The sequence below is a fragment of the Ammospiza caudacuta genome, chromosome 25 (genome assembly GCF_027887145.1).
Source record: "Ammospiza caudacuta isolate bAmmCau1 chromosome 25, bAmmCau1.pri, whole genome shotgun sequence".
In the NCBI taxonomy this organism is placed as follows: Eukaryota; Metazoa; Chordata; class Aves; order Passeriformes; family Passerellidae; genus Ammospiza; species Ammospiza caudacuta.
Genome location: NC_080617.1, coordinates 7,637,638 through 7,663,887, shown reverse-complemented (window position 1 = coordinate 7,663,887; position 26,250 = coordinate 7,637,638). Strand labels below are relative to the sequence as shown.

The following is a 26,250-nucleotide window of genomic DNA, read 5'->3' as shown; positions in this document are numbered from 1 at the left end:
TCCATCAGAGAAAAGTGAATTTGTCAGGCTGCAAATATGTTCCTCTCCCCACATCCCAGAGCATATCCCTCCTCTGCCTCCTCAACCCAATCCTCTCATCCAAATGACAAATAAAACTAATTTTCTGGGTCCTTCTACCCATTTCCACCCACAATTCAAACACTGAGCTTCCAACCACTCACTCCAAGAGCTGACCCAATTAGCTGATTGCCAATTCCAGCTATGGATGCTCATTGCTTTGTTAAGCAGAGCTGCCTTTGGAAGCAATAATTTATATCAGACAGGATTTGAAATGAAGAGGCCTCAAAAGACCTTCAGCTGAAAGGTGTCCAACAGGAATTTTTAAGAGAAGAGTTCAAATGGATACTGAGAATAACAGCCTGGTTTTCTAGCTCTCCCTTAAGGCCTGCAGAATGGAGAGCAAGGAAATGCTTGGGAGGCTTTGCAGCAGGAATCCAGAGGAAGAAGTGAGTTTGTGAAATGCTTTAGCAAAGGAACACCTCTGTGTGCAAAGGCTGGTGATGGGTGCTGACACAGAGCACCTCGGGAAGGGTGATTTGGGCAGTACCTGGCTGTGCCCGAGCCCCAGCCCAGCCCAAGGGAGCAGCCCCGGGGCAGGGTGGGCTCTGATGGGTGCAGCTCTGAGCCCCTCGGGCTCCTGGGGCCAGCAGGGCCCTCCCCAGGATTTCAGGGCTCTGCTGTCTCTGGGAGGCCCCTCAGACCAGGGATTGCTGCAGCAGCTCTGCAGGATGAGCTCCCTCCCCTCCAAGCAGCTGCTCCCGTCCCCACCCCAGCGCTGGCAGCCCCAAACCTTCGCTCCTCTGACAGCCCCGAGCTCCCAAACCGGGGCGAATTAACTCGGCACTGACTCTGGGGCCAGCACAGCTCACGGGCCACGTTTTGGGCTCCCCTCCCATGCACATTTTGGAGCCTCTGTTCTCTGGGGAACTGACGGCACCTGGCCCACCCAGGCCACCCTCACAGAGCAGAGAGGTACAACAAAACCACAAGGATCCCCCGAACAAAACCACACCGAGAAAGAACTAGAACAAAGAATTGTTTAATCGCTTAACCCTTTCTCTTCCAGGGACCAGAGAAACAAGTTTTCTGCTCCTTCTAATGAGGGCAGTAAGGCTCGTGTGTTACCTCTACAACTGCAGGGGCAAAGTTTACGAGATGATCGTCTTTAGTACTCAAAAAAGCAAGAAGCAATGGTCACTGCAACACTAAGAGAATCCTAGAGTCTCCTAACGGAGAGCCCATTGCTAGAATACAAAAATAAAGGAGGCATCCCTGCATATCCCAGGCTAGAAAGAGTTAACCAGAAAGAGCAGGAAGAAGCTTTCCCAAAGAGGGGGTTGAAGTAAACAGCAGAGGTCAATAAAGCAACATCTTCTCCTGACTTCCCCAGCATGTTTTTTTTTTCCTTCACCAATAAATACAAATTCCTTGTTAACAAGCGACAAGCAGGTAATCTGCCCACAGCAAGGGGAAAAGGGGCTAGAGGCAGAGAGATTTTTCTCTCCCCTTCTCTCCTATTATTATTAATCTTCTTTTTTTTTAACCAAAGCAGCCATTAAAAACAGCAACCCACTGCAGAGGCAGGGAATCTGGTTGCTTTCACACTGCAACTGGCAGGTAAAAGAGCTGCACTGTCTCACAACGGTAAAAAAACCAAAAAAATAGCTGCCACAGCAAAAGGTGAATGGGGAGGGAGAGGTCTGTTCTCTTCAGAGCTTTCCATCTCAGTCTCTCAGTTTAAAAATCAAAGTCTACAGACGTTGTCTACTGAAAGCTGAAAAAAAGTTTGAGTGGGAGGAGAAGAGGGAAAGGGAAAAAAAAAAAAAAGAAGAGGATACGTCTAGTAGGAAGCCTTAAGCAAAAAAAGGAAAGGGCAGACCACGTCAGAAAGCCACCCAAGTGAGGAGAATCTTCTGCTGCCTCTGGGTTTGGAAGAGCAGCAAAGGCCGGGGGTGCACCTGGCCACGGCCCCAGCCAGGTGAACTCAACAGTCACAGGTACTGCGTGAAAACCAGCCAACAAACCTGCCCGGGGGCTCAGGGACACCGCCTGCCCCAGGGGCTCAGGCACACCTGGCCAGGTGAGCTCTGCTGGTCCCGTCCCTGAGCTGGCAGAGCAGGGAGCTGCTCCCCTGCACCAGGGACCTTCACCCCGGGCCAGAGCAGGACAGTGTCCGAGGGCACCCGCAGCCCTGCCTCTGCAGGAGCAGCGTCCTCAGAGAGGTGCTGCCAGCTCCCTCCGTGGCTCCTCAGCTCCAGGACTGTTCTGGAAGGCAGAGCCTGGCGCAGGCGGCCCCGCGCAGCTGCGCTCAGCGGTGCCTGGCAGCCAGAGGCGGCAGGGCAGGAAGGGGAGGCCTCTCATCTTTCCACTGCAGCAACAGGAAGACCAGGGATCGCAGCACATGGAAGAACAGCACACACACATGCGCACACGCTCCCAGACACACACCTCACACCCCTGGGACCCAGGCTAACGTGTTCAGACCTTCGGCAGGAAGAGACACGAGACAGCGCAGAGCGGTTCAGATCTCCAGGGGCTCTTTGGTCTTAGTTGATAGTCCTAGAAAAAACAACCTCCAGAGGTGGTTGCAGCACAGCTGTGTAAGATCTGTGGGGTATTTAGTGTTTGGCAACTGCAAGGGGAGAAATCAGGGCTGTGTGTCACAGGAGGGGGAGGAATGGAAGTACAGTGCTGTGTTTCCAGGTGTGCTCCTGGCTGTGCAGCCAGCCAGGGCCTGGGGAGCGGGGACAGGAAGGAGGGTTCCTGAGAGGACCACGAATCCATCTGATGTTACACCACAAAGAGGCAGGGAAGGCCCACCTTGGCCAAGACAGAGCAGCTGGCTGCACAAAAATGCTGCTTCTGACAGCTCCGGACTGTAGCTGTATCATTCACACAGTGACAACAGCCTCAGCTCCTGCACAGGTGACATGGAGAGGAGAAAGCAAACACAGCTACACACCCTGGGCAATGGAGACGTGCTGTCACCTGCCCTTCTCCTCAGCAGCTTTAGCTACACAAGTCCTGGGCCTCTGATGCAGCCTGTGCCCATTGCTGTCACCTCCCTGCATGGGCTCGGGGACCACAGGAGACATTATCAGAACTGGGCAAGCTCGTTCTGCCCCGTGGAGCTGCACACACCCAGTGCCTTCACTGATCCCTCAGCTACAACAGGGGCACAAACCAGGCAACCTCCAGCCCTCAACACAGCACAGCTACATCTGCTGACGTGTCTGAGATGGAAGCCAGAAGAAAGATGTTATGGGACAAAACAGGTGTTTCATGGCCAACAGCCATAAACCAGGGGCCTCTAGACAGGCTGGTAGCACAGTCAAGCTTTCAAAATCACTGCAGCAAATTCATTCCATAACCCCTGCCCTAGGTTTGTATTTTATTCAGGAATTTAACATCCCCCCTGCAATGCAGGCAACAGCCCCTGTACCAGATCATACAGCAGCTCTGGAAAAATAATCACCAGTTACACTGCTCACAGACAACTCAAAGACCCCTGTTGGGACTAAATTCCACTAAAGGCAAACCCCGGACTGCACTGCCATGGAAGAGGAGGAGGAGGAGGAGGTGATGGTGTAGAGACGGCCGCTCCTGCCCCTGCCAGCTTGTCCTACCCTGTGCATAGTGCGAAACAGTGCAGTCATTCACCAGAGAAAGTTCAGGACCAAGGAAACTCGGTTCCCTTTCAGCCAAACATTTAGAGGAAGGAGAGGCAGTTCTGTTTTAGCTGGGCCGGCACTGGACCTGCCCCTCTGAGCTGTCTTCGTCGTCTGAGCCTGCAGCCCCAGCGCTGGTCAGTCCCGTGATCCTGTAGCCCATGTTGAGCAGCATCACCTCCAGCGGGTCCGCGTTCATGCGCCGCTGGTTGGCCTGGGAAGCACCTTCCATGTCCACCACCACGCGCCCGTTGAGGGTCTCGCTCTGCAGGACACAGGGGACAGCACTCAGCACCAAGGAGGGGCTGCTGCAAGGGAGATCCCAGTGGGGAACACAGCAGGAAAGAGCATCCAACAACGAGGGCGGCTCTTACCTCCGGCCTGGGGTTCCAGAGCCGCACGACCGGGTCGATGCCGCTGGTGGCCAGGAAGCAGTAGCTGGGATGAGGCTGGAGGCAGTTCACAATGGACTCGTCCCCCTGCAGCACACGCACCAGGTTGGTGGTTTCCTTCTCCCAGATGAAGAAGGAGCCATCATCCGAGCCACTGACGATGTACTGGGCGTTGCTAGGGCAGAGGAGCAGAACCTGGGTCACCCTCCAGAGCCAGGCTCCAGCAGGCTGACAATTCCACACAGCTTCTATCATCAGCAGGCTGACACCCCTCACGCTTGCCCATCCAGATAAAGCTCCCCATGCTGGTTCCCTGCATCCCCAGGAGCCCTGTTTTCAATCCCAAACGGATTTCTGAATGGCTAGCCCAACAGAACTCTGTGGATCTGCTCCTCATCAGCTCCTCATGCAGCAGCGTGGGAGGAGGGCTCCTGTCAGCTCATACAACCCTGTCCCCATGTCATTTTATGAACAGTAACATGGGGCTACTTCCACGGAACAGATCACCCTGCTGCTGCTCTCCCCTGTCCTGCACCCCTGCATACCTGCCAAAGAAATTGGCCTCCTTGATGTCCGTGGTGGTGTTGCAGTGGCCGCAGTACCGGAATTTGTAGTCGTAGCTGCGCTCCCTCAGCACCATCTCGTCCTCAGAGATGGAGTCCTTGCGGCCCGTGGCGCGCAGCCGGATGGGGCCTCCCCCCTTCTTGTCCTCAGCTGCAAGGACAACACGTTTCCCTCAGCACCACTGCGGGACTTCTGAGCAAAGCACAGCCCAGGAGAGCCCAGCAGCCTCAGAGAAGGGTTAAGGACGATTCCAGCAGGAAGCAGGGCTCAGAGCATGAGCTTCCTTCCTTCCAGATTATCTCCTGGCTACATCAGACTCCTTTTATCACACTCTCACTCAAGAGCAAGCCAGGACCAGGCGCAAGGAAAGAACAGGCTCAGGCCAGTTTTTGTGCACAGCAACAATCAATCTCTCTCAGAAGTTGGAGCTTTACTTCAGAGGGGCAGTTTAAGGAGGCAAGTCCTTGTGTGCTCATTAGATTGCAGTGTAACCTTGGAGAAGCCCAGGAGCAGCAGCACTCACCGTTATCACTCTTGGAGAAGAGGGCAGCATTGATGTCCCTGTCTAGTGCATCGCAGGCACTGCTGTGTGCTTGTTCTGGAAACTTCCCTTTAAAGTCATCCAGACACTCCAGTGCTTCTGCCACGTACTTGAGCTCAAAGAGGCAGCGGGCCAGGCGGAAATGGGCCTTCAGGTGGCAAGGATTTAGGGATATGGCCTTCAAGCAGTCCCTCAGAGCATCGTAATGGTCCCCATCCCTGAGGAAAGCAGAGCGCTGCATTAGCCAGCCCAGGCGGCAACAGCAAACATTTTCCACTGCTGTTTCCCAGCCCTCGTTTCCCTCCACAGCTTGTTGTTTCCAGCTCTGCACACAATCCCACACCCCAGGAGCTCGCTCACAGCATTTGCTGTGGCTCGGGGGCACCACCTGACCCAGCCCAGCCTCTCCAAGGGCTCGGCAGACGCCCACAGGCAGCTCTGGGATGTGACCACACCAGGCTGCCCCGCCAGCCCTGACCTGCCATTTTAAATCCGAGAGCAGAGCTCCCTGCTGCAGCACATTTCGGGAAGTCCTTTGAAGATGGAGGATGCAGCAGCCCTCTGGCCAGGCAGCAGAGCCCTCCCGTGCCAGGCGGGCTCCCTGTCACAGCTCAATCGTGCCCCTGTGTGGACACACGGCACAGCTCGGCCCAGCCCCGGCAGGACCTCACACACAAAGGGACAAACGTCTCAAGCAGAGCCTTTTCTATCTTTACAGGAAAAATCAGTGGCGTTTTAGAAGTGATTGTTAGAGCAGATGGACTGTTGTGGGTTTTTGTGTCCTGTTCACAGCCTGAGCTCAGGGCTGGGGCAATGGGGCTGGCAATGAGGCTGTCTACCTGTGCTCTGCAGCAGCAGGGACTGGTTGAGCCCTGCGTGGTGCCCAGCTCAGGCTGGCAGGGCAGACACACCTAGGGTGCCAGCACTGACCTCAACTGCTCGCACACCTGCCTAAAGCTGCCTGGACAGAGTGCCACGGCTCCATTTGATGGCTAATAATAGTAATAATAATGATAATGTTTCATAGTAACCTACATGCCCCACTGTGACTGCCCCATCCCTGGAAGTGTCCAAGGCCAGGCTGGACAGTGCTTGGAGCAGCCTGGGACAGTGGAAGGTGCCCCTGCCCATGGCAGGGAATGGAATGACTTGGGCTTTAAGGGCCCTTCCAACCCAAACCATTCCAGGGTTCTGTGCACTGCACCCACCAAGGTCCAAAACACTCCCAAGGAGAGGATAATTCACAGAGCAACAATTTGAGATCACATGAAAGCTCTGTCAGGGAAGCACAGGAAGGCTCAGGCTGGAAGGGACCACTGGAGGTCATGCAGGACACCTTCCCTGCACAATCAGGGCTCCCTACAGCACATTCCTCAGGACTGTGGACAGTTTTTGAGTATCTCCAGTGAAGGAGCCTCCACACCCTCTGTGGGCAGCCTGTCCCAGTGCTCTGTCACCCTCACAGTAAGGATCTCCTCCTCATGCACGGGTGAACAGGGAAGAGGTGTCTCAGTGTCTGGCCTTATGAAGGGCAGCTCCAAATCTTTGCATGTTTTGCAAACCATGCACCCTGCAGCTCCCTTCGGCCCAGCTCTGCCCATGAGATGTGCAGCAGGAACAGGGCTCTGCAGGGCTGCCAGGGTTAACTCAGGACACACAGCAATGGGCCATTTTTACTCAGAGAAAGAGGGAATGCAAGCTACCTGTTAGGATGACAGGTGTCACACACTTGCACACCTGACTGGGCTTTTCAGCTGAGGTGCTTGAGCCACCCTCAAACATCCTTCAAGCTCAACTACCAGCGCTGGCAGCCCAACAGACTGGAGTGAGAATGGACCTGGTGGGATGTAAAGCAGGCTCTGCCTTCTCCCTTTGTTACAGGATTGACTCAGCTTGTGCAAAACCAGAAATCAGCTCAGAACTGCCAACGTGGACTGCTGAAAGCAATCCAGAGGGGGATGCAGTTGGCTTTTAGGAGCAAAATTTCAAAGGACAGCCTTAGAAGTGTTGGAAAATATGAGCAGCATCTTAAGGGAGATGAACAAGGGGAGGTTAGGAAATTACAGACCTTCCTTTTCTCTTGCTGTATTATTCAGAGAATGAGGCCAAAGCAGAACCTGCAGGGTTCTGAGGATGGCCTGTACCTGTTCCTGCTCCAGACATCAAGAACACCTCAGAGAGATGTGGTGGTTCAGCCTGGGTCACTGTCTGCCTCTCCCCCTGCTCAGTGCCATCCCAGCCACCTTCCCCACACTCCCCAAACTGCTCCTAGCAGGAAAGTGCCCCTTTTCTGCACCTGGAAGGTATCACCTCAGTGCCATTTAAATCCTACCCCCTGCATGCCACAGAAACCCACTGTGTGTGTTTTCCACATCCTCCTGCTACCCCAAACTGTGGCAGAGCAGTAGCTGACACACTGAAAGGTTCAGATGTGCCAACACCCTTCGGGAAAAACGATTCCTATAAGAAAAATGTCATTCATGAGATCAGCACTCAGCTTCTGTGTTCCATCCCTTAATCCCAACCTATTGTTCTTCTCCTTCTGAACACTGAGGTCTTTTTGAGGCAGCTCCCAAATCTCTGCTATTGCAAAACAGCCAGTAGGCCAGTTACCAACAGTCACAACAACTGCTGGCTGCTCTTTATCTTGGCAAGGAGAGAGGAGAATTCACACTGGGGATTTCAGCAGGGAGAGGAGAAGGATATCCTCACAAAGCAAATGGAGATGAAGGACCACAGCTATTTTAAATATGTTAATGGCAAGTCATGGTACTCAGTCTTACTCTGCTCAAGGGGACAGGCACTAAAATAACTCAGCTGTATCTTGCAGATGCAGCCCTGGCCACTGGTCAGAGCAGACATTACCTACTGCAGAGGCTGACAGGGTGTTTTGCAACCAGCAGGGCAGAATCCTCTGCAGACTGCAAGGATCTGCCACCTCCCCAGAGCCCTCCCAAGGGTTTGTTTCCAGTCCAAGGAGTGTGGGTTAACTGGGGTAACACAGGAACCACCAGGTCTGGGTGTCTGCAGCGTGAGGCACTTGGATAAAGCAGCAGCAAAGCCACCCCAGCAGCCCTAAAACAACCTCCTGTCATGGGATGTTACAAAGCACAGTCACCATTACATCATGTGTTGACAGCAGATTTAAGAGCCCTTCTTTAATGCAAATCAGAACCACCCAAAGAAACACAGACACCCTCGGAGACATCCAGAGTGCTGTGAATCAGATGTGGATTCTGGGTCTCTTTTTCAACAGGAAAGGAGCAGGGTTTCACCCAGCACATCAGTAGGTGACACAATGGGCTGCTTCCCAGCTGTGCCTCCCCAGAATCTGTCCAGCACAGACTGATTTGCCACCCCTTGGTGCCAGAGGTGCCCAGCTGTGTTTCAGCCTGATATCCCCAACCCGCAGAGGGACAGCAGGGCCCTGACCAGGTGTCCCTGCAGTCCCCGGCAGTGGCACTGCCCCTTACCACTTGCGCTTCATGTAGGCAGCGGCTCTGTTCCCGTAGAGCATGGCGTTGTTGGGGGCCTTCTGCACAGCCTTGCTGTACAGCTGGATGGCCTGTGTCCACAGCTGGCACGCAAAGGCCTCGTTGGCTTGCTGCTTGATCCTCTCCAGGTACGGGGGCAACTCCACCTGGGGGCTGCAGGGAACAAGGGAGCGGCACAGGTGAGTTGTACATCCTTCACTCCAGGTCACAGTCTGCAGTGCTTAGCTCCAGCTTAGCTAATGCTTGCTAAAGTTCCTAACAAAAGGTTCAGGAAAAGGCAGAAGGGATTCTGGACATGAAGAACTGGAGTTTAAGAGGAAAGTTTGGTGTTGATCACAGAATCCCAGAATAATCTGGGTAGCAAGAGAATTTAAAGCCCATCCAGCTCCACCCCCTGTTATGGGCACGGACACCTTCCACTACCCCAGGGTGCTCCAAGCCCTGTCCAACCTGGCCTTGGGCACTGCCAGGGCAGCCAGAGCTTCTCTGGGCACCCTGTAACAGCCCCCCCACCCTCTGGCAGTCTCACTACATCACTGTGACCATCATTTGACCGTTTCCCATTTTTCTTCATCTACAGAGACACACTCCAAATTGAGCAGTGGATATTTTAAGCATCAGACTTCACCAATAGGTCTTTGTTTCGACTGCATAAACAACGTTTCCAGTGCTCTTTTAGCAATGCACAACAATGCACATGCAGAAGCATCTGAGCTCACCAGGCCCATGCTCCACCACCCAAAATTCCAGCCCTGTTCCTGCTGCCGCGGTGGAGGGGCCATCTAGAGGAGAGGAGCTGAAACAGTCCCCAAAGTGACTCTGGAGGAACCCAGACTACCCATATATGGTATGAAATAAGTGTCTTGACTTTGAACCAAGTCTCATCAGCTGGAAGAAAAACAGCCACCAAGATGTGCTGCTGCTCCTTCACCCCAAATGCATTTTAAGGAAAGAAATCAGCAAGAGCAATAGAAGAGGCTCCATCCAGTCCTGGCTCCCATGCTAGGAATGGCAGTAGTGTTCCAGTGTTGCTACAGAACAATTCTGGCTGCCTCAGTTCAGTTTGCAGCATGCAAGTGCCCAAAAAACGGCAGAGGGAAGAAGCAAGGTTCCTTCACCTGCCAGCCTCTGCCACTATCAACACACAGATCCTGCAGGCCAGGAAGCAACCACCACTCAGGACACTGTGCTTGCAGGCCTGGAAAATAATTTCTTAGGTTTGTCCACCTTAACTCATCATAAGAGGAAAAAATCCTCCCAGGATGCTCTTGCCTGGTCTGACTCCTGTTCACAGCCCAGGCACGAGAGGCCAACACAGCCCCTAGGACAGAGGCCACCTGGCAATCCAGGAGCAGGTGTGCAGTTGACACCTCTGTGGCAGCCCCTCGCCCTGTGAGAGGCACAGGACAAGGCCATGGAGCCCCCCAGGAGGGGCAGCTGTGCCCTCACCTCACGTGTGCCCTGCCCTCGGCCAGGCGGAAGCCGTTGCTGTGGAGATGGATCCCATTGGACACTCCATTGGTTGAGGTTTTGCCATTCTGCACTTCTGAGGGTTAGAAAAAGACATATACAACCATGCTAAGTATCAGTGTAGATTATACAAACTCAGGGTTTATTTTACAGCAGGACCAACCCAGCATGACAGCCCCATTCAGAGCAGAAACTAAATTTCCATGATTCCACCTGCTCCAGCCACCTGGATTTCATTTGTCCTCTTTATTTACAAATCTCTGCAGTGTCCTTTGCAATAAGATTCTAGATCAGAAAACCACACACACACAGAATTAAGTGCTAAGGGAATTACCTTAGACTGATTTCAGGCCATGGTTAGAGTATCATGGAATCCTGGAATGGTCTGGGAGGATACCAGGACCTCAACCACTCAACAGTCTGCTTAATCCTGGAGCACAGCTTTAGGCACTCCCAATTCACACATCCCCCTCTCCACAGGTCACTTCTGCCCTCATGTTTTGTCCCATTGCAGAAGGACTTTGCCACCAGGGTATGCACTGCACTGCAGAAGCAGCCCAGCAGCACGCACACCCTGCTTCATTCTCCTCCTGCACCCTGAAAATGAATTTGTGCACTACAGAACTCCCCTGTGCTGCTCGCTCCCTTTGTGACAGCATCACACTTACCCCCTGAAGTGTGGCACTTCTTTGGGAGGAGAAAAGTGTATGGTCGCTGTTTGTATGTCAGATCAAACAAATAGACCTGAGGAAAGGAAAAAAGAGCATGAGACAAGTCTGCAAAACAGAGATGCTCAAGTCAGAAATAAAAGAGGGCTCAGTAGGTACCCAGTTCCCTGTTTGTGTTTGCTATTTCCAATTTTCTCACTGGGAATTGTTTTTATAGAGGGACACACAAGGGATGGCAGCAGTAACTGGGGTGTGTCCCAGTCCAGAGAACAACACTGAGAAACAGGAACCTGATCTTACTCACACCTGCAGAGTTTAAAAGATGACCTGACCACTGACCAACCTGCTCAGAAAGCTTCATATTTCAATTAAGCAACTAAGGTATTTCAATTAACACCATGATAATGAAGAAACCAAACACCTATTGACAGAAAAGAGGTGAGACACCAAGGAAAAGTCTTTCTAAGATGAAACCAGTATTTCCCAAGAAACTGCCAGGGCAGCTCTGTGAAATACTAATTTACAGCTGTACTGGGACAGGAATGGACAGCCCAGGCCAGACCCACAGCTCACCCTCTCCTAAAGGCAGCAAGTGTGAGAAAGAGCTGGAGGGGACAAGCACAGTGCAACCTGCCCACAAGCAAAGGTCCTGCTTAATCCACGCTGATTAATGCTGTCAGGAGGATTTTCTCATTCCATTGATAGGCTTTACAAAAGATCCGTGAATAACACCCAGAGCTTAAAATTAAAGCAATCAATATTCCAGGTGAAGGCCTTTGCTTCTCCAAGTTCTTATTCACTACATTCTATTACAGAAGCAGTTTGATGTTTCAAGAATGAGTTATGAAATCCTTTCTAGGTCAACAAAGGTCAGTTTCAGAACTGGTTTTGTTTATTTTCTTTCCCCTCTTCCGGAGAGTGAAATGTGAATTAGAAAACCACAACAGAACGTGGTTTAACTTTGATCAGTGACAGCGTAACAAATATATCCCTAATCCCAAGCATTTAGTCTGAATTAATCAGAGAGCAGTTTAAAATCCATCACATTACCCACAGAGAAGTTGCTGTACCTGTTTGCAACAGCACACAGCAATGTCCAGTGACCCAGGGTGAAGCCTTTCTGCCTCCTTACCTGCTCCCCCCCCATGTTGACCAGCAGCTCGGTGCCATCGGGGCTGAAGGTGACGTACGTGGCCACCAGGACCCTCAGCCTGTTGTTGTAGTCTGGGAGCTTCACTGGGAGGTGCCCTGGGGAGAGGACAAGTCCAGAGTTATTGGTTTAACTCTCAATGTTCTCTCTGTCCTAGCCCAGCTGCTCCCTTTTAAAGAGCAAAGCCATGGAGCACAAGCACCTACAGGATCTTCCATTTCCCGATGTTTATGGGATCCTTCCACCAGGAACCAGAACATGCACAGGTGCCTTTTCACCTGGGTATTGATGCCCCATCTCTGCAAGTGTCCAGGGCCTGGCTGGATGGGGCTTGGAGCAACCTGGTCTAGTGGAAGGTGTCCCTGCCCATGGTATAGGGTGGAACAAGGTGTGTTTTAAGGTCCCTTCCAACCCAAACCATTCTGTGATTCAATTATTCCAGTTTTGCACAGCCACCCCACATAACTGCCTTGCTAATAATGAGCCTCGAGAACCCAGCAAATCTCAGTTTTGGGGATTCTCTAGGATTTGGCTTTTGTGATTTGCAGCCATCTGCAAATGCCTCCATCCTCAACCCCCTAATTAGGTTTCCTTAATAAAGCCCTCAGCACAAGGAAACCAAAGCTCCTAAATATTCAGCTCACACACAGGTTCTGTTCTTCAGACAGCAGATGTGTTGTGCATGACCAATTCAGGGGACCTGAGGAATCCTCTAGTGGGAACCATCAGGAGCAGGACTGTCAGAACTGGTCTGTTGAACATGCTGGTCTGAGATATTGTAAAAAAAAAAAAAAAACCAAAAAAAAAACCCAAACAAAAACCCAAACATTTTGGGGTAAAACATAGTAAATAATGAGCACTAGAGAAAAATGTCATCTAGATACTGCATCACTGATTCTTTATCTGCAGGATGAGGACAAGTCACTTCTGTGCCAAAAAGATTTTGAACTGGGACCAGTTCCAGGAAAGCCTATAGAGCCCAGGTTATACCCAATCCTTCACTTTCCAGCAGGAGCGACAAAAACACATTTATGCTGGACAAAAAGCAGCAAGGCTGGCGCACCTCCCCAGTGGAATAACCTGCAATTCCACGGGATATCCCACGGAAGAGGTGCCCTGGGAAGGGGTTTGTGTGTGATGGGTGACTCTGTGTCTGCACAGTGAAGCCCCCAGGTGACCCCTGGAGCCAGACCCATACCTGCCACGTAGTACTGAGCCGCCCCGTCCGGGAGGGGCTTCTGCCGGTCACAGAACGTGTGCACGCCAGCTGAGGGGCTCTGCTTCATGCTTTTCCTGCAGACAGAGCAACAGCCTCATGGGAACCACAGCACTCAGCTGCTGCAAGCCCCGTCTGCACTGCCTTTTCTTGCCCACCCACGAGGACACAGCTGCCCACACAGCCATGGGGTCACCAGCCTCACACCTCCCTGGTGCACTCAGCCAAAAGGCTTTGGGTGACAGAAAAAACAGAGCGAAACTTCCCAGAAAGAGGAGAGTGCTGGATCCCTGCAGGTCCCTCCTCCCACCAGATGCCAGCCCCAGGGCCAGGTGCTGTTACCTGTGGTTGTGGATCATGCGGATGTCGTAGAGCCGCACAAAGGGCCCGCTGGCCCCCACGGCCAGGTAATTGTTGTCCTGGGGGTTCACTGTCAGGCACTTGGCCTCCACCAGCTGCCCACAGTACTCAGTCAGGTCTATCAGGACCTCGGAGCGTTTGCTGTTCTCCCGCAGGTCGTACTGCCTGCAAAGGGGTGGCAGTGAGGCAGACACACACGGGCTAACAGAAGCAGCAGAAGAGACTCGTGCAATGTCCTGAGCTGGGACAGCATTCACTAGGCCTTGGTACCAGGATAATCATTAAAAGCAGATCTACAATGCGCACAGATTTATTCAAGCTCCAAATTAAATTCCCAAGCCATGACCTGTTCCTTTCCTGGCCTCCCTTTCCAGTAGTGAGGAAAATGGAGGAGCTGAGGAAAGTATTTATGACTCTACAAGATAAATCTTTCCAGTTTTAGGAGAGATGAGCTTAAGCTGTCCAGTACAGAGCCTCTCTTCAGGTCTGTGCACAGCACACATTGTGATGGTTCCCAACACCAAACCAACTGGAATTCTGTACCTGATTAAGCCATCTTCTGCTGCACTCCAGAAGGTGTTTGGCCACATGGGCGCCGTGGCAATGCGCTTCACTCTGTTGGTGTGATCTCCAAACATGTGCACGGTCTCCTTGACAGTCAGGTCATGGACGTGCACCTTGGAATCTGCAGCTCCCGTGATGAGGATCCGATCCCCCGAGTGCGGCAGGAACTGCGGCAGAGGGATTGGACACTGAGCCTGCACAGCACTGGGGCTGCTCACAGGGACACCCTGGCACCCACAGGGCAGGAACTCTGCTCCAGGAACCTGGGCTAACCCATGGGATTCCCTATTACACAGGGCAGCATGCGCACTCAAGAGTCACCAGCTACAGCAGGACTGAGAGTGTCTTTACCACACATCCCAGTTTGCCACAACCAATTTCCTTCCAATTCACTGAGAGAATAAGCCTGGGATCTTCATAAACTAACTTCAACATTAGATTTAATCCTTTTCCCCATAATTAGAAATATTTAACTTTTGGGGGGGAAACTGTTTGCAGGAAAATGTTTCCTAGCAAGGATTTATTATTTTACTGCTCAGATTGCTGTTTCTGTTAGCTGCTCATTCCTTCTGAGCACATACCTTGACAGAAAAGATGTTTGCAGTGTGTCCTGTGTGCATAGAAAGGAGTTTCTTGTGGTGCAGAGGATCCCACACAATGGTATGCTGGTCATCAGAGCCAGAGGCCAACAAGCTGAAAGGAACAGGAGACAAATATGCACCATGAATTCTTCTGCTCCACACCGTGCCCAGGTCTGTTTGTGCGGAGCTGTTTGACCACAGACATCCATTAAGTTAATTCAGCCCTAACCAGCCCATTTCCTCTCTTCCCTCAGCTCTCTGTTCTTGCTGCTCACCGTGCACCCATCCCTCCAGCCAGGTCTAGGAGCTAAAGCAGACAAAAAGCAATTCCACAGAAAGCACAGCTGACTAAGGATCTCGCCCACACTGTGATGGGAGAACAGGAGTATTTGGTCAACAGCAAAATGCAGGGTCTCCACCTCCCCACTACCTGGCTGTGTTAACTGCTCCACACCACCTCTGAAGCCCAGCCAAGGCATCCACTCCCAGGCTCCAGAGGTGCCCAGGCAGCCCCAGGGCTCAAGGGGTGAACCACAAGCTGCTTTTAAAGGCATTGCAAGGTGCTCTTGGCCTTGTCCATCCAACTGGACCAAAGGAATCTGACATCTGCAACTCTCAGCTCTTTTAAACTCAGCCATTCTCTTTCAAGCACATGAAATTTTCACTGGCAAATAATTCTGAAGAGTATCGGAGGGCAGACTTTGGACATTGTAAGAGGCATGTGCAGAAACACCCACTCTTCCTCCAATCCACTCATTTCTCACACAGAAACTCTTCATTCCACTTGGTTACTGAAAGTTGCTCTTTAGTGCCCCTCTAAAATTGCAGAGGGGTGGATTCTCCACCTCCTTCCCTTGGATATCTGTCTCCCAGCAGCAGCTTTGAACAGCGTGGTGAGGGGGGGGGAGAAATGTCACCACCAGCTGGGCAAATCCTAAAGATCCATTATAATCCATAATACCACTTAAGAGAAGAGAAGCAGCCTTCAATCGCCACTTCTTAGTCTGACCATTTCCCTTCTGAACTCACTAAAGGGGCATTTCTAATAATATCCAGATATATTTAACAAAATAAAGCTTCTTTTGAAGCGTGAGCTCTACTACAGCTCAGAATTTGAGCTTGAGCTCCACTTTACTAGAAATGGGAAGCAGCTGCTTATGATAACATGACCTACATCCTACTCTTGGGAAAACCTGGGGTTATGGCTTTGCTGATTCCCCAAATGAAGCCACATACTTACTCTCCTTTTTCATTCCATTCCAGACAGTTGACACACCCAGAGTGACCCTGAGGGAAGGAGGCAAGGGAAGATGGCATTAGTCAAACTTCAGATGTATCAAACAGAGCTGTCCTGAGACAAGGACACACTGAGCTCCTCACAAATAACTTCTTCCAATAAAAGCAGGTTTTTTTTATTCCAGCCCTGCAAAGAACTCCAAACACTTGGTGGATAAGCACCTCCAGAAAAGACAGACATGCTAGAGCAGTTGAGGTAGAAAAGGCAAAATGAAACAAATAGAAAAAGGTAGTGTTGAATAAAATGGCAGTTTAGTCTCAGAGGCTACAGCTGAAATCAGGCTGCACACACGGAAAGGTGACTTTGCTTCCAAAGCCCTTGGCTAGGCTGACAAATTACATGTACAGGCACTCTGGGAACACAGGGAAAATGCACTTTTGATAGCTCTGTTAGAAGCACCTTGCTGCTGGGTGACTACATCATCCATCTTCATCCACATTAACCAACGACCGCACCAAGAAGTGGGGGAGTGCTGAGCACCATTTATGTGGGAGATGTGATTCAAAAGGGGGACAAAATAACCCTTTTCTCCCCCAAACCAAGATAATTGATGTGTTAGAGGTTGCCTCAGTTGGATGGAGCAGGGTGTTGAGGGTCTGACCCCCAGATGGGGCTGTTCACTTAAAATTTCAATGATCCCTGTGGGTCCCTTCCAACTCAGAATATTCTGTATAATCTTAACATTTTCTAAGGTATGTCAGAGTGCGCTACAACCTATTCCATTAGAGCTGAGCACATTGAACAGCTGACAATTGTCTTCTTCAGGCATCAGTGCTGAGCTGAGGTGGTGCCCACCTTGTTAAAGGTTCTCCTCCAGGTGCAGCAGGCAGTGCAGAAAGCTCACGCAAGCTCTCTCTGAGCTGCTCCTGGCTCTGATGCAGTTTGAGGGACCCGATAAACCAGAGCAGTTCACGCCCTCCTGCAGCAAGGTGCCCCCAGGAGCTGGTTTCCCCCTGCACACCCACCTGCAGCTCAGCCTCCAGCCCCAGGCGGCGGATGAAGGGGTCGGTGACGTGGTAGTGGCGCTCGAAGCCCAGCGCTCCCCTCTCCTGCAGGGGCAGAAAGGGAGCATGAGCACACTGAGCACGGCACACAAACACTCCTCCTGCCCTTTCAGACAACATCCTTCCGCTTTAAAAACCACACCAGGTTTTGGGGGGTCCACAGGTCCTGGACTGTAGTAGGGAGTCACAGAATCCCAGAATGGTTTGGGTGGGAAGGGAGCTCAAACCTCCCACCGTCCCAGGCTGCTCCAGCCCTGTCCAGCCTGGCCTTGGGCACTGCCAGGGATCCAGGGGCAGCCACAGCTGCTCTGGGCACCCTGTGCCAGGGCCTCATCACCCTCACAGGAAAGAATTTGTTCCCAATATCCCATCTAACCCTGTCCTCCTTCAGCCCAAGGCCATTCCCCCCTGTCCCATCACTACACATCCTTGTGACAAGTCCCTCTCCAGCCTTCCCCTCCTCTGAACACGTCCAGGTGGGCAAATCTTAATCCTTGCCCCTGAACTGATTTAAAATGCTGTGTAAGTCAGTGCCAGGCTCCAGCTGAGGAGCCAAAACCAGCTCTGGGAAGGCAACTCAGAGGCAGAGTGAGCTGACTCTACCTGGGGCCTGAAGTAGAAGATAGGGAAGAACTTGGGAGTGGCTGCTACTGCCCCTTGGCAAGGATTTCAGCAGGAGCTCCATGCTGAGCTGCCCACGAGAGCTGTGCCGCTGCAGAGCCCGTCCCAAGGCAGCAGCAGCAGCACGGGGTGAGGAGCTGGAGTGGAATTGGCCAGCTGCCCTCAGGGATGGGCTGTTCCTCAGGCAGGAGCAGAGCTGCAGTGCACAGCCTGTTCCAGAGGGATGGGAACAGCTGCCACAGAACTGCGTCAGTACAAATGAAGGTGAAGGAAAGCAGGACAGTTGTTTCCCCTGTGATCTCACAGGGCTCACAGATGCATCAGCAGATGGCTCTGATGAAAGAAGGCCAACTGCAGAGGCAGCAATGAAGAAGAGAGAAGGCCAGTCAGATTTTGGATGGAGCATCTAAATGGAGATTCTTCCCTAGGACTTGACCCAGTGTGGTCTCACTCCATGCCACACTTGTCAACTTAATCCTTTGTCACCAGCATTTAGAGATGGGAACCCCAATGTCAAAATCACCCTGGTGGTGCCCAAAACACCACCCTGGTGGTGCTCAGAGCCCATCAGCAGTCCCAGAGCACACACAGAAGTGCTGAATTCCCTTCCCAGACCAATGTTCAGTAATGAACTCCACACACCAAAAGCTATTTGAAGACAGAATGGAGACAGACATAAAAGGATTGGAGGCAAAACAAACCAGGCTTTTTGTAGGAGCTTCCATGACAGACTTCAAACCCCTTGATGTACTTTTGTGGAGAGCATTCCTGCAGCACTGCAAGGCCCATGCAAGGTGCTGCAGGTGTAATTTTGTGTTGCTGCAGCCCCAGTGGCTTTGTGAGGGCTCTGGGGTAGGATACTGCTTTTCCTACAAGGAACTGCCTGACTTAGCAATCTTCCCAAGGTCACAGTCAAAGTCTGACAGAGCAGACAGACTGAGACAGTCCCAGGCTAGGGCTCAAACCACAGAACCAGCCCTTCCTTGTTAGGGCAGCAAAACAAATCTCTGCACATGGATTGAATTACAAGCTTAATAACTGAGTTTGGTACCAAACTGCAAAGTGAGCACTCGAGCTCCCAGTTCCTTATTCTGGCCACTCACAGATCCCTTTCCTGAATGCTGATTATCAGCAAAGCTGCAAATGATTTCAGGCCTCTGAGTCCCAGCAATAATTGCCTATTGTGTCTGCTGCAGCCAGTCCTTTCACGTTGATATTCCACCAAAGCAGCCATCAGATGACTGATCCCACCACTGCACAAGTTTTTTTTTCCCTACACAAAGGAAGCAACACAGCACTCTCTAAAGAAAAGGAGACAGAGAGGCCGTGACAGAGATCATTAGCTTTACTACAGTCAGAAATACCTCTGATGGCAAGATCACACGGGGAGAACACAGAAAGCAGAGAGGGAAGCTGGCTAAGGGCCTTTGTGGTGCCCAAACACAAGCAGCTCCATTTCTCTCTTCAACTCAGAAGGAACAGAGCTGCTGATGGCAAACCAGCCCAGGGAGAGGAACTGTGCTCCTGCCATGCCAGACTTCATCCCAGCTCTCCATTAAGGACAGTGACAGGTCCTGTGTGTTTGTTCTCCTAAGCTCCTTACAGGGCTTATCAATATGTAAGCAACAGATCTGGTGCCCAAGCAGAGGCAGCACCACGAGTTTCCTCCAAGGCTCACACCTACCTTGATCTGCCTGTGGATGAGGTCTCTGGTGATGTTGGCTTTTGCCATCTTCTTGCAGTGGGGCAGACCAAGAGAAGCAGTGGGAAGAGCTGCTGTGCATCCAAGCATGCCAGGATCCACGCTGAGGGTGCTCAGTTACCTGCAGGACACGGCGGGGACACCGCGCGTTAGGCACTCACATGCTGCCCAGCTCCAGAAACACAGGGGCTGACAGCTGGGAAAGTGGGAATAGGGCTGGGAAACCGGGAATAGAGGCTCCTGAAGAAACCCAGGGAAGAAAAATGGAAGAATGAACGTCTGACTCAAGGCTGTTCCTGGTTTGTGGAGAAATTCAGGATGAGCAGAATTCCAGGACTGTATCAGCCTGGAAAATCCATGTTTCTGTCCCAGCAGAGCAGTCTCCTGTCCCAGGCTTCCCTCCCACCATTCCATGACCACTCATGTTTCCTAAACTCTAAAAAGGTTATACTGTGAATAAACACAGCATTGATGCTTTTGGCCACATCTTCTCTCTCATCTACTACATTGGATTATCAGCAGAACACCCCCAAAATATCCAAAAGGGCGTAAACATTCCTTGGAAATCACAACATGAGGTCACAACTGAACACCTAATTACCTCAGCAAGAGAAAAGAGGTGACCAGTTAAAATTGAATTTCCAGGAGAAATTAAGAGTTTTGCACACTCTTAATGGAGTTTAATGTAGTAACCTAAATAACGGAAACCCCATGGAATTGGCTACTTCTGCTAAAAAAATATTCAAATTGCAGAGTGATGGTCCCAACCCTGAGCCGGACAGGCTGCCTAGCAAAGGATCAGTCAGATCAGAGAAATGCTGCAATTCCCCCAGTTTCCACCCCACAGCCTGGCCCATTCAGACATTTCTACAGTTCTCTTTAACATAACAAAAAGAATAAAAATGAAATTTCAAACACCCATTTTGTCCCATGTAACCTTCTAGTTTAAAAACATTTCCAAGCAGAACAAGCCAAAATTTTCCTCTTCTAAATGAGGAAATGCTGATTCATTGAAACCAGAGCATTTCACAGAAACACTGCAACAAACAGGAGTCCTGGCAACCCTCATCTGGTTCTCTGCTGCCACAGGAGGGCTCCCTCCTGTCCCACCCAGTGGGATTTCTTGTCTCCCTCTTTGAGAGCAGCTGGATTTGGCTCTTAGGGCCCCACCATGCCAGTGCCAGGCAGGCTGTCACCTCCCCACTGCTCTCTTGGGAGTGTTTCTGTCACATTTCCCACCTCTAGTTATGGCTAATTTCTAATCAGCTCCTTTCTCTTCCAACAGCACCAAACAACCTCAAGGACACACGTGGGAAAATGCATGAGCATGGAAAGATCCACATCTCCCATATACAGCCATAAATAACCCACACCAGGAGGCCAATCTGGAGCTAAGTAAGTCACTGCAAAACCATTAATACCCCATAACCCCTCTGCATACCCAGAGAGAAGGAACAGCCAAGCCCCCCAAAGCCACCACTCCTTAACAGACTGTTAGAAACTCTGGTTTTCAACAGAGACTCCTCTGTGCAGCATTTTCTACCTTGTGGGACATCCTAACTTTACTTCTTGAAAAATACAGACGAGGAAAATCACCCAAGAAATCAGACCTTGAGTAACAGGCTTGGATAAACCCAGTCCAACAGGAACGCAGGAGCCCCAGGTGTCTCTCTTTCCAGGAAAGTGCTTCATTTGGCAACTGGATGCTGCAAAAGGCTCAGAGGTCTCCCAGATTCTGTGCCTTTGCTTGGCCAAGAAGGCTCCAAGAGCCTTTCCTCCTTTCCCTTTGCTATTTTTTGGTGCTCAACGGGTATTCCCCAACTACAAAGGCTCTGGCAACCTTTAAATTACCATGGAATCACAGACAAAGGAGTAAGAAGCCGAAATTCTCATTCCAGATCACATTCTGAGCATTAGCCACAACTGATCACAGCCCCAGACTCCCAGTCCCCATGGAGATGACAGTGACCTCCTCCAAATATTAAATAAATAAATAATAAACAAATAAAACAAATATTAAGTGTTCTTAACACTAAAGACTATTGACCCCACCACTGTACAGGCAGATCCAGCCTCCAGTTTCAAACTGACCCTGGAATAAAACAAAATCTCCCAAGACTTTTAGATCTCATGCACAATACACGTAATAAAGATAGACAAAAATCAACTCTGCCTCCCAATTTCTTAGACACAAAGGCCTCCAAACACAAAGTCCCTCCAAAGAGTCTGTCTTTGTCACCACTAAAGGAATTGGAAACTCCTTGGAAGCTTCCACCATGGAAATTGGTAAAGAATGTTCCTCTTTAGGCAAAACCACCGTGCAAATTCTGCTCTAACCCATTCTTGCAGCTTTTAACTAACCCGGCACAAGCAGCCCCTGGTGGCATGAGGGACGGAGTCCCAGTGAGGGACGCTTCAGGACAGATCTGCTGCCACCAGGCAGAGACAACCCCAGCCCCGGCTCTGTGCTCCAGGCCAGCCCTGGAACAAGCTGGGCTGTGGAGGAGCTGCTGCCCTGCAACAAAACCACCCCTGAGTCCCTTCCAACCACCCCATCCCATGGCCCGTGGCCTCTCTGGGGTTACCCCTTGCATGGCACCGGGGCACCAAGGTTTCTCTATCGCCCTTCAGGGACAGCTCTCCCTCATCCCTCACTGCTCCAACCTGGAACAGCCCGGACAGGACTGAAAACCTGGGGTGCAGTGCCAGCCTGTGCTCCCACTGCTCCCTGAGCACACAGAGAGAGCAGGACTCCCACCTGCAGCTCTGCGCTTTCCCTGCCCTCTGTGGCCACACAGCACTGCAGGGCACAAGCGGGGCTTTCGCAAGACTAAACCACAGTCAAAAATTAACAAGGCACACATTGCCATGGGCTCCAAACCGGGCAGGCTCTGTTGACACTGACAGCCACTGAAAAGACCCTTAAGCTCCTGGGAAAGTACACTTCCAAAGGGTACTCCAGGGCATGGACAGGGACACTCACGCCGAGCCTGGAAACAAAACCTCCACCCGGATAACGCAAATAATTCCATCAATTTAACATCAAACGCTCCCAACATGGCCTGGATTTGGGGGAGTGCTCCTTGGCTGGACTGCATTTCCCTCTCACGGAGCCACCTGAGCACCTCCCACCCACAGCAACACAGTGACGGGCTCTGCACAGGGGGGCAGAGCCCCAGCCTCGGCACCAGCACCCTTTGGGAAAGCTCCATCCGCCCCACGGAGCTCCCCAGAGCAGCACGACTCCCAACACCAGCACTTCCTAACAAGCAACCCCGTTCCTGACTGCCTGCATGTGCCCAAGCGTCTCAGGCTCCACACTCAAGGTCACTGGAAAAAAGCAGCACTGCACACCACGAGCCTCTGGATACACCGCTCATCCCAAGGGAGGATTCCATAGACCCTGCCCTTCAGCACCTGTACATTCTTTCACCCAGACCCTTCCCTTCAGTACCTATAAATTATTTCACCCCTCCAAACACCACCCAGAGCCCACTCTGAGAGGCTTCTTTATCCTCACAACTTATTTCCCTGCCCTCTTGACTTTCCAAGAGGTCACAGACCAAATTAAAATAGATAAAGTGTAGACAGCATTTTTTTTTTTTTTTACGGAAACCTGAAGAACCAAGAAGGAATGCCCTGGTTAGCAGCAAACACCTTGTTAAAAGAAGGTTTTTCTCAGCTGAAGGAGCTGTCAGGAGCTCCCCAGGACAGACGGCTGGAGCGGGCAGCAGGAGAAGGGGTGAGAGGGGAGCCCTGGCAGGGGCAGCACAGGGGAACTCTGACACGCTCGGGGCACTCGGTGCTCACAGCTCAGCCCTCCCACTGCAATCCTGCCTCCCTGACCCCCAGCTGACACACCCACAGAAAAAGGAAGGGAACAGAGAACCCCCAGCACCAAGATCCACACGGGCCAGCAGCTCCAGGAGGAGAGGCTGACCCCCTGTCCAAGGAAAGCGGCTGCAGCACACCCAGCAGGGCAGGGAACGGCTCTGGACAAGGGACGGGGAGCAGAGGAGGGAGCAGGGCAGGGTCACAGCCAGGAGAGGGGAGAGGAGCGTGAGGACAGGGCAGTGCTGGGGTGGGAAGGGGAAAGGAGGCAGAAAGCAGGAGCTGTACCTGGCAGGGGTGGCACCAGCAGGAACAGGGCCGGGGAAATGGGAGTGAGGGGCTGGGGTGGGAGGATGGATAAGGGAGAGATCCCTAAAGGCAGTCAGACTCCTGGGGGGGAAGGGACACCGGACAGAGCCTGGGCTGGGGGGAACCGATGGGAAAGACAGGGGTAGGGGAAATGTCAGGAAAGGGAGGCAAGGGGGACGGCGGAGAGGCAAGGGGGCTCGTGGGGATGCAGCTGTCAGGGAAGGGGTTGGGGCCTGCAGGGCAGGCAGCTGACAGGGAAGGGGGCACGGCTGACAGGGAAGGGGCAAGAGGTGTGTTTCACTGGGGAGGAACGGGGGGCACGGGGGCAGAGCTGCCAAGGAACGGGGGCACCGGGGGCAGAGCTGCCAGGGAGCGGGCACCGGGGCCGGCGGACCGACAAGGGGCCCGGCAGATGTAGCTGCGAGCGAAGCGGGCACGGGGCGCAGCTGCCAGGGAAGGGAAGGGGGCACCGGGGGGCGGCGGGCACGGAAGGGCTCGGGGGTGGGGGGCTCTGTCAGGGCGGCGGGGCCCGTCCGGCCCGCGGGGGCCCGTTACCTGTCAGGCCTGCCGGGCGCGAGCGCAGCGGGCACCGGAGGCTGCGAGGCTCCATCCATGCGGGGCAGAGCGGGACGCAGCGCAGGGGCCGCGGCGGGGCCCCGGCCGTGCCCGCCGCCCCCGGCCCTCGGTACCCCCGCCAGCTGTCCGGGGCTGCGCTGCGCCCCCCGCCGCCGCCGCGCGCTGCGCATGCGCCACGCCAACTGCGCAACCGCCCCCCCCGCGCGCCGCCGCGCCCCGCCCCGCGCAAATGGCGTAAATCCCGTTCGTGAATGCCGCCCCTTCCTGCCCGCCGCCGCGCCGGGACTGACAGCTCGAGGAGCCAATGGGAAGGGAGGAAACTGACCAGGAGAGATCCACCAATCGGCGCTGAGGGGGCGGGAGCATGGAGGCGCGAAGGGACTGCTGGGAGATGTAGTTAAAGGGAAATGATGGCCGCCCGCTCCCCTGCCCCAGACCTGGGGATTACAGCCCCAAACCTGAGCTCGGACCGCTCCACAGCGGCCAGGACGGTGGAGGGCCTGCAGGGGAAGCCAGGAAGGCATGAGCTGAGGTCACTCAGTTTGTCCAGCCTGCAGAAGAGGGGGCTCAGGGTCCCGTTCCTGTCCCTGGAAATGTCCCTGTCCCACTCCTGCCATGGCAGGGACGCCTCCCACTGTCCCAGGCTGCTCCCAGCCCTGTCCAGCCTGGCCCTGGGCACTGCTAGGGACCCAGGGGCAGCCACAGCTGCTCTGAGCACCCTGTGCCTGCCCACACTCATTTCATTCCCAAAATCCCATCTAAATTTACACCCCACCAGCTTTAAGGCTATTCCTCCTTGTCCTGCCTCTCCGGACCCCTTTAAATAATCCGTTTTCCTTGAGGCAGCCCTTGTTGGCTCCTTCAGGTGCTGGAAAGCTGCAGCTGGGTCACGCTGAGGCTCCTCTTGTCCCCACCCAGTCCTGCAGCCCTTGCTCCGGGCAGAGGAGCCGAACCCCCTGGTTCTGCAGGGACACCCCAGGACCCCCGGGCCCTTTGGGATCTCCGAGCACCGAGCCCGGCGCTGCTCGGAAAATAAAACTCTGTATAAAATAAAGCGCAAAGAGCCAGGGGGTGGCAGTGTGTGCAAAATCCTTCCCACCCGCCCTGGGGACGCTGAGGACAAGCCAGCCCAGTCCCAATCCTCCTAATGAACCCTCCCAAAACGGGGAGGTGCGTGAAAGAAAGCAAAACTTACCCACTCACCTCTCCTATAATTTATTTCCACAATTAAGCGTTCCTGCAGCCTGCTAATAAAGCGTAATGAATAGTTTAAATTTTCATTTGGAACTTAATTCCCTGGCTCCCGGATAATCCCAGCTGCACGGCGGAGGAAAATTCCTGCTTGGTTATTCCAAAAGAAGGAGGAAAAGCCCCTTAAATCAGAGACCTCGGGCCCGGGGACTCCTCCTCGCACCTCCAGCCTCATGAATGACAGCTGCAGTGATTTGTCTCCATCCTGCAAGTCATTAACCTATTCAGCTGCTGTCAAAGCCCTCCACAGAAGGTAATTGTTAATTGTTGCCTCTGCATCAGTCCAGATTCTAATTAAACAAATAATAACCGGGATCCATCCTCACAAAAGGGTTTTATCTTCTTTCCCCAGATGCCATCTCCATGGGGACCCAAAGCTCGACGCAGAAAATTCAGATGCCCTTGACATGGAAGTTTTCCTTGCTGGTGCAGAGGAAACTGGGCCATGGGAGCTGGATTTTCTCTCAGGCTGGTGACAGGAGCGCCAGGCTGGGGCCAAGCAGGACTTGCTGGTCCTGGCTGTCCTGTCAGAGCTGGAGTTTGCTGGTGCAGTGTGAAAGCTGGGCAATGCAAACAAGCTGTTCTCCCAGCAGCGCAGCTCCTGCAGGAGAGCCACACCTGGAGAGGATCTTCGTGGAACAGGGCTGCGGCTGTTCTGAGGAAAGGTGCAGGGAGCAGGGAATAAACCTGCCTGAGAGCCTTCCCTTTTCACAGTGTTGAAATTTAAGTCATACAAAAGGTATTTTTAATTATTATTATTAATTTTAAAAGGAATTTCAATAATGTATTTTAAAATTAATAATAATTTAAAATTATTTTAAATTATTTCAACAATAATTTTAAAAGTCACCAGTTTGCTGGCGACTTTCCTGCCTCCTTTTCTATCCTCAGCCTACACAGAAGAAAAAAGGGAATTCAGTGTAAAACCCCCACAACACGCACACAAAGTTCAATTTCACACCCTGTGCCA

General features: G+C 52.5%; 1 protein-coding gene across 5 annotated transcripts in view; it reads right to left on the bottom strand.

Moving 5' to 3' along the window:
- Positions 1-25,348, bottom strand: part of WDTC1 (WD and tetratricopeptide repeats 1) — a 28,551-nt gene extending 3,203 nt beyond the window's left edge. Inside the window, exons 1-16 of one of the 5 annotated variants that reach the window (XR_009275676.1) lie at positions 24,009-24,178; positions 19,296-19,434; positions 16,952-17,035; positions 15,930-15,976; positions 14,690-14,801; positions 14,088-14,275; positions 13,527-13,709; positions 13,167-13,261; positions 11,951-12,066; positions 10,819-10,894; positions 10,130-10,226; positions 8,660-8,833; positions 5,169-5,404; positions 4,627-4,795; positions 4,064-4,256; positions 3,648-3,954 (exon numbers count right to left, since the gene is read on the bottom strand). Coding sequence is in view for 4 of the 5 variants with exons in the window: in XM_058819669.1 (XP_058675652.1) it covers positions 3,757-3,954; positions 4,064-4,256; positions 4,627-4,795; positions 5,169-5,404; positions 8,660-8,833; positions 10,130-10,226; positions 10,819-10,894; positions 11,951-12,066; positions 13,167-13,261; positions 13,527-13,709; positions 14,088-14,275; positions 14,690-14,801; positions 15,930-15,976; positions 16,952-17,035; positions 19,296-19,403 (2,076 nt within the window). In the remaining variant the exon portion in view is untranslated. Of the gene's footprint in view, positions 1-1,055; positions 3,955-4,063; positions 4,257-4,626; positions 4,796-5,168; positions 5,405-8,659; positions 8,834-10,129; positions 10,227-10,818; positions 10,895-11,950; positions 12,067-13,166; positions 13,262-13,526; positions 13,710-14,087; positions 14,276-14,689; positions 14,802-15,929; positions 15,977-16,951; positions 17,036-19,295; positions 19,554-24,008; positions 24,179-25,224 lie in introns of those variants that run through there. The other 4 variants (XM_058819669.1, XM_058819670.1, XM_058819668.1 and 1 more) reach the window with 4 other exon arrangements.
- Between the last annotated feature and the right edge of the window lie 902 nt (positions 25,349-26,250).